At 41.8% G+C, this 7,912-nt stretch overlaps 1 protein-coding gene across 9 annotated transcripts in view; it reads left to right on the forward strand.

Annotated features, from left to right (window-relative positions):
• The window catches only part of CTH (cystathionine gamma-lyase), a 40,186-nt gene extending 33,457 nt beyond the window's left edge, over positions 1–6,729 (forward strand). For 6 of the 9 annotated variants that reach the window (XM_063625319.1, XM_063625320.1, XM_063625324.1 and 3 more), the window contains one exon: positions 174–642. In XM_063625319.1, the coding sequence (XP_063481389.1) occupies positions 174–200 (27 nt within the window). In that variant the 3' untranslated portion in view covers positions 201–642. Of the gene's footprint in view, positions 1–173; positions 643–6,088 lie in introns of those variants that run through there. The other 3 variants (XM_063625317.1, XM_063625323.1, XM_063625315.1) reach the window with 1 other exon arrangement.
• Positions 6,730–7,912: the final 1,183 nt, after the last annotated feature.

The following is a 7,912-nucleotide window of genomic DNA, read 5'->3' on the forward strand; positions in this document are numbered from 1 at the left end:
CTCTAAAGCTTTTCTGTTCCTATAATAGACCAGGTGTATAAATAACTGTATAGGGGGCTCAGTCAAAGTGCATATTTAAAGGATGGTGGTATTCAGAAAAAGGACTTCTTGAGGCGTTGAAGCTATGGCCTATACGTTTAATAACATATTTTTCTTGTGCACTGTTATTATAGCACCCTCCAAGTGGAAGTCACAGCTAGTATTCCAGAGCTGCTATTAGAAGCTGCTTCCTGTGAAGATCAGATCTTCCTGAGTAATTAAATGGACAAACAACGAGCCTTTGCAAAATTTTCAAGTGGAAATTTTAAGGCACCTCATTATCTTTCATAACTGTAATCTTCTTAGGGGTCATCTCTGTTAAAAAGTTTTCTGTATGTCATGTTACAATTACAGGTCAATTCTGTTAATTTTTTTTGTTAATTTTCCTGTATGTTTGCCTCTGAAGGAGGTGAGATTTGTGCTACTTTGGGAGATTATGTTCTTTTTTCAAGTCAAAGATTTATTTTGATCATGTTTATAATATAATGGTAATTCATTTGTGATGTTTTGTGAGGAATTTAAATTTAAACGAATGTTCTTAAATCAAGTGTGATTTTTTTGCATATCATTGAAAAGAACATTAAAAGCAATGGTTTACACTTAGTTACCATAAGCCGAAAATCAAATACTTGAAAAGTTTACTGTGAAATTCTACTGATTTAAGACTATACTTAATATTTAAAAAAAATAATAAATCAGCCGGGCGTGGTGGCTCACGCCTGTAATCCCAGCACTTTGGGAGGATAAGGCGGGCGGATCACGAGGTCAGGAGATTGAGACCATTCTGGCTAGCACGGTGAAACCCCATCTCTACTAAAAATGCAAAAAAAACTAGCCGGGTGTGGTGGCGGGTGCCTGTAGTCCCAGCTACTCGGGAGGCTGAGGCAGGAGAATGGCATGAAACCGGGAGGCGGAGCTTGCAGTGAGCCGAGATTGTCCCACCGCACTCCAGCCTGGGTGACAGAGTGAGACTCTGTCTCAAAAAAAAAAAAAAAAAAAATCTAATTATCAAATGCATCCCATTGTGATATTCCTACATTATGCGACATTAACCTGTATTCTTGGGTCCTTTTAATTCCCAACTACTGCTCTTAGAGGTCTTAGCCTTTGATGTTAATTTTTATAAATTCAATTAAATAACTATTATTCCCAAATCTTAGTGTTTGCAGATTAGTTATAAATCCTATACAAGGCAGGTTAAAGGCCACCTTTTTACAGAGAAATAGTACTTTTTATATTTTTATCTGAAATAGTACATTTGTTGAGAATAAAAGAAGATGTGTTTAAAAATAGAATCTTCTGGGCCTGGTGGTAGCGTGCTTATAGTCCTAGCTACTTGGGCAGCTGAGCTGGTGCATCTCCTTGAGCCTAGGAGTTCCAGACTGCAGTGGCGTCACTGCACTCCAGCCTGGGCGACAGAATGAGACCCTGTCTCTAAAAAAAATAATAAAATAGACTATTTTATAGTTGAGTGTATAGTTAGCAAGTTATCATCAGTGAGCCATAAGTCAAAAATTAAATCTTAAAAATTATTTTTATACTAAAGGTTTTTCATCGTATAATAAATCTTGATATTGCCATTTGTTTTGGTTAAAATAATATCATACAGCCTGATGAATAACAGTGCTGTTCAGGAGGAGAATACATAAAAATATACATTCTTCTGTATTGTCCACACTCTTGAGTTCTATCTATTGAGTCTGGAAATTCTGTCTCTAGAGGCAGTAGCATTTTGAGGCAGGTCCTATCTCACTATGGTTTCTGCCAGAACTGATTTCTTGCCATCTCAAGGCCTTAGGGCTGTGGAAATTAATGAAGATCAACCAAATGAGAAAAAGAAAGGCTATTCTTAGCTTACTATAGCAAGGGAGTTAGCCACCATCACCTGGGTTTTGGCAGAAAGTCAAAGGCGGGCAGATGGGTGGAAAAGTTTTATAGTGGAAAAAAGGGAAGCCTTCAGGTATGCCCTGGTTGAAGACTTGGCATGGGGAAGCCGGAAGCAGGTTGACTGGAGTCAGTGTTTCACAGTGGGCAGGTCTGTGTAATCCTACATCAAAGTCTAAGGAAGTTGAGAGGCCAAAGAGGCACCCAGTTTCTTAGAAAGAAACATTTAATAGGGACTTAGGAACAGAAGCCATGACTATATCTTGGGCAGTGATGAGGCAAGTTGGTGGATCCCCGCATAATTACCCCCAAGACCTGGGACTTTTATGCCATAGGGAGAGGAGTGGTTGAAAAGTAATTTGTAAGACAATTATGATAACATCAAAGCTGTTTGACCTAAGGGCAGGATTTACTGTATGTATGAGTTTATCAAGGTGACTTACTCTAAGGGCAGGATTTACAATAAGTACCTGCTCTTAAACAAGGTGCAATAGATAAATTGGAATGAGGGTTAATCAGAAGCCAACAGGGCAGATTAGCATCTAAGATGGAGTTGCTTTGGCCTCTAGATGGGGCATCCTGTATGATTTGCTAGGTGCATATTTGGCTTTCTCTGGTCCTAAGTTGGAAGCAGGGGCAAAATTAGAGAAAACTCAGTCATTCATTTCCCGACGATTCTGGGCCAATTGTTACACAAGTTATTGTTTAGCTTCCTGGATTGTCACTAAAGAAAGCAATCTGGCTTCCTGCAACTCTGACTTACAGCAGGCTGATCTCCTGGGTTGTTTATTGATGAGGGTGTTGGTTTCTCAGGCAGCTTGCTGCAGGTTGTGGGTCGAATTTCTAATTTTACATATGGCATGGCCACTGTCCCTTTCTATGTTCAGTCTCTTAGGGCTTCTGGTGAGCAGTAAGTAACTACCATCGTGTTAAGTCAAGGTTCTCCGGACTAACAGAGCCAGTAGGGCCTGTGCGTGTGTGTGTGTGTATAGAGAAAAATAGAGAGATAGATAGAATTTTATTTTAAGAAATGGCTCGTGATTGTGAGGCTGGCAAATCTAAAATCTATTGTAGTCTTGAGTTTGAAATTTGCAGGGAAGACCATTCAGCTGAAAATACAGGCAGAGATTCTGTGATGCAGTTTTGAGGCAGAATTGCTTTCTTTAGGGAAACCTTAGTCTTTGCTCTTAAAGCCTTCAACTGATTGCATGAAACTCATCATCCACATTATAGAGATTAATCTCCTTTGCTCGAAGTCTATTTAAATATTAGTCACATCTAAAACATACCTTTACAGCAACATCTAGACTGGTGTTTGACCAAACAACTGAGCATCATAGTTGACACATAAAATTAACCATCACAGCCATGTTCTAGGCACTGTTCCTCACTGCCTGAGAAGACACCATTATGTTTATTAGGGTTTTTGAGGTTTATCCACAGCTTTTGGTTATCTATCTGCAACTATGTCTCCCACCATTAATGTAGTTCACACTGAGATGAGGATTCTATGTTTAACACTTGGGCCCACCTTCTTCACAGTCCATCTGGTTTTGTAGAGGGAACGTAACTGGACATTCTGGTCAGGTTAGGTGAGGTCAGGCCTTCAGGACGCTATTTTCACTGAGTTGCTTTATAAGGCACATTATACAAAATTCCATCAGCTCGGCCGGGTGCGGTGGCTCACGCTTGTAATCCCAGCACTTTGGGAGGCCGAGGCGGGTGGATCACGAGGTCAGGAGATCGAGACCACGGTGAAACCCCGTCTCTACTAAAAATACAAAAAATTAGCCGGGCGTGGTGGCGGGCGCCTGTAGTCCCAGCTACTCAGAGAGGCTGAGGCAGGAGAATGGCGTGAACCCGGGAGGCGGAGCTTGCAGTGAGCCGAGATCGCGCCACTGCACTCCAGCCTGGGCGACAGAGCGAGACTCTGTCTCAAAAAAAAAAAAAAAATTGCATCAGCTCTTCTGTTGACTACATTCACTGTTGAAATTCTAAGAGTGAGATTGCTGTCTCACACCAAAGCCAGTGGGTACTATCTTGAGGAGGCACACAGCATCATGTTTGTATTTGATCCAGCTAGAGGACATGTAAGAGAAAACTTTATTGTGGACTCTGTAAAGTGTGACATTTGTTTGTGACTCAATTTGCTCTATTTGTACCTGGGAGTTCACTACATAGCTAACTTCTCGCTGCTTTCAATTTACATCATAAAACATAAAAGAAATGCGTCATATTCTTCTCAGTGTCCTGGTAGTGCATTTTCCTTTAGTTTTTCAGTGAATTCTGTTGTAAGTAAAATGGGTAAGATTGTTCATTATTTTGGATTATTTTGCTGAAATGACCAGCTCTGAGATGTGAGGAGTAAATAAGAAAGTAACAGTAAAATCTGGAATATCTTTTAAAAATTAAGACATCGTTTTTAACAGCAGAGTAGCCTTAAATGACCTGATTCCACAGAGGGGCCAGGAAACAGTGTGAAACTACAAATTTATTTTGTAGAAATATGGAAATCTTAATAGTATTTTTATAAAGTGAAAACAATATGATCACTTAATTACTCAAGTGGATCTGAAGAAAATTTCAGAGAAAAAAAATAAAGCTTGGAATGCACTTTAGAAAAACACAAAAGGGAACACAAATGCTTCTGTGGGGAAAAGAAAGAGAGATCAGATTGTTACTGTGTCTGTGTAGAAAGAAGTAGACATAGGAGACTCCATTTTGTTCTGTACTAAGAAAAATTCTTCTGCCTTGAGATGCTGTTAATCTGTAACTTTACCCCCAACTCTGTGCTCTCTGAAGCATGTGCTGTGTCAACTCAGGGTTAAATGGCTTAAGGGCTGTGCAAGATGTGCTTTGTTAAACAGATGCTTGAAGGCAGCATGCTCGTTAAGAGTCATCACCACTCCCTAATCTCAAGTACCCAGGGACACAAACACTGCGGAAGGCCGCAGGGACCTCTGCCTAGGAAAGCCAGGTATTGTCCAAGGTTTCTCCCCATGTAAGAGTCTGAAATATGGCCTTGTGAGAAGGGAAAGACCTGACCGTCCCCCAGCCCGACAACCATAAAGGGTCTGTGCTGAGGAGGATTAGTATAAGAGGAAGGAATGCCTCTTTGCAGTTGAGACAAGAGGAAGGCATCTGCCTCCTGCCGGTCCTTGGGCAATGGAATGTCCCGGTATAAAACCTGATTGTATGTTCCATCTACTGAGATAGGGGAAAACCGCCTTAGGGCTGTAGGTGGGACATGCGGGCAGCAATACTGCTCTTAAGGCATTGGGATGTTTATGTGTATGCATATCTAAAGCACAGCACTTAATTCATTTAACCCTGAGTTGACACAGCACATGCTTCAGAGAGCACGGAGTTGGGGGTAAGGTTACAGATTAACAGCATCTCAAGGCAGAAGAATTTTTCTTAGTACAGAGCAAAATGGAGTCTCCTATGTCTACTTCTTTCTACACAGACACAGTAACAACCTGATCTCTCTTTTCCCCACATTATGGATCCCTGTGTCCATGGACCGACCGTGGGAGGCCTCACCATCCGTCCATATTTTGACTGAAGTATTAAAAGGCATTTTAAATAGATTCAAAAGATTCATTTTTTACTTTAATTACAGTGATTATGGGATTAATTGCAGTCACAGCTACGGCTGCTGTGGCAGGAGTTGCATTGCACTCTGCTGTTCAGTCAGTAAACTTTGTTAATGATTGGCAAAAAAATTCTACAAGATTGTGGAATTCACAATCTGGTATTGATCAAAAATTGGGAAATCAAATTAATGATCTTAGACAAACTATCATTTGGATGGGAGACAGGCTCATGAGCTTAGCACATGGTTTCCAGTTACAGTGTGACTGGAATATGTCAGATTTTTGTATTACACCCCAAGCTGATAATGAGTCTGAGCATCACTGGGACATGGTTAGACGCCACCTACAGGGAAGAGAGGATAATCTCGCTTTAGACATTTCCAAATTAAAAGAACAAATTTTCGAAACATCAAAAGCCCATTTAAATTTGGTACCAGGAACTGAGGCAATCACAGGAGTTGCTGATGGCCTCCCAAATCTTAACTCTGTCACTTGGGTTAAGACCATCATAAGTACTATGATTATAAATTTCATATTAATCCTTGTGTGCCTGTTTTGTCTGTTGTTAGTCTGCAGGTGTACCCAACAGCTCCGAAGAGACAGCGACCATCGAGAATGGGCCATGATGGCGATGGCGGTTTTGTCGGAAAGAAAAGGGGGAAATGTCAGGCCTCTGAGCCCAAGCCAAGCCATTGCATCTCTTGTGACTTGCACGTATACATCCAGATGGCCTGAAGTAACTGAAGATCCACAAAAGAAGTAAAAATAGCCTTAACTGATGACATTCCACCATTGTGATTTGTTCCTGCCCCACCCTAACTGATCAATGTACTTTGTAATCTTCCCCACCCTTAAGAAGGTACTTTGTAATCTCCCCCACCCTTAAGAAGGTACTTTGTAATCTCCCCCACCCTTAAGAAGGTACTTTGTAATCTCCCCCACCCTTAAGAAGGTTCTTTGTAATCTCCCCCACCCTTCAGAAGGTACTTTGTAATCTCCCCCACCCTTAAGAAGGTTCTTGGTAATTCTCCCTACCCTTGAGAATGTACTTTGAGAGATCCACCGCCTGCCCCCAAAACGTTGCTCCTAACTCCACTGCCTATCCCAAAACCTATGAGAACTAATGATAATCCACCACCCTTTGCTGACTCTCTTTTCGGACTCAGCCCGCCTGCACCCAGGTGATAAAAAGCTTTATTGCTCACACAAAGCCTGCTTGGTGATCTCTTCACACGGACGCGCATGAAAGGAAATGTGGGGAAAAGAAAGAGAGATCAGATTGTTACTGTGTCTGTGTAGAAGAAGTAGACATTGGAGACTCCATGTGTTCTGTACTAAGAAAAATTCTTCTGCCTTGAGATGCTGTGAATCTGTAACTTTACCCCCAACTCCGTGCTCTCTGAAGCATGTGCTGTGTCAACTCAGGGTTAAATGGATTAAGGGCTGTGCAAGACGTGCTTTGTTAAACAGATGCTTGAAGGCAGCATGCTCGTTAAGAGTCATCACCACTCCCTAATCTCAAGTACCCAGGGACACAAACACTGCAGAAGCCTGCAGGAACCTCTGCCTAGGAAAGCCAGGTATTGTCCAAGGTTTCTCCCCATGTGATAGTCTGAAATATGGCCTCGTGGGAAGGGAAAGACCTGACCGTCCCCCAGCCTGACACCCATAAAGGGTCTGTGCTGAGGAGGATTAGTATAAGAGGAAGGAATGCCTCTTTGCAGTTGAGACAAGAGGAAGGCATCTGTCTCCTGCCAGTCCCTGGGCAATGGAATGTCTCCGTGTAAAACCCGATTGTATGTTCCATCTACTGAGATAGGGGAAAACTGCCTTAGGGCTGGAGGTGGGACAAGCAGGCAGCAATGCTGCTCTGTAAGGCATTGAGATGTGTATGTGTATGCATATCTAAAGCACAGCACTTAATTCTTCACCTTATCTATGATGCAGAGACCTTTGTTCACGTGTTTATCTGCTGACCTTCTCTCCACTATTATCCTATGACCCTGCCACATCCCCCTCTGCGAGAAACATCCAAGAATGATCAGTAAATACTAAGGGAACTCAGAGGCCGGCGGGATCCTCCATATGTTGAACACCGGTCCCCTGGGCCCCCTTATTTCTTTCTCTATACTTTGCCCCTCTGTCTTTCTCTTTTCCAAGTCTCTCGTTCCACCTAACGAGAAACACCACGGGTGTGGAGGGGCAACCCACCCCTTCAGCTTCATAACAAATCTCTTAGGAGGCCATTATTGAAAGAAATAACAAAAGATGGTAAACACGATTAAAGAAAATGTCATCAAGGACTAACAAAAGTATTACTCAAAATAAAACTTCTCTTAGGAATTATCCAAAGACAAGTAATTGTTTAAAAAAGAATGTCCACTTCCATACAA

The sequence above is a fragment of the Symphalangus syndactylus genome, chromosome 12 (genome assembly GCF_028878055.3).
Source record: "Symphalangus syndactylus isolate Jambi chromosome 12, NHGRI_mSymSyn1-v2.1_pri, whole genome shotgun sequence".
NCBI classification, from domain to species: Eukaryota; Metazoa; Chordata; class Mammalia; order Primates; family Hylobatidae; genus Symphalangus; species Symphalangus syndactylus.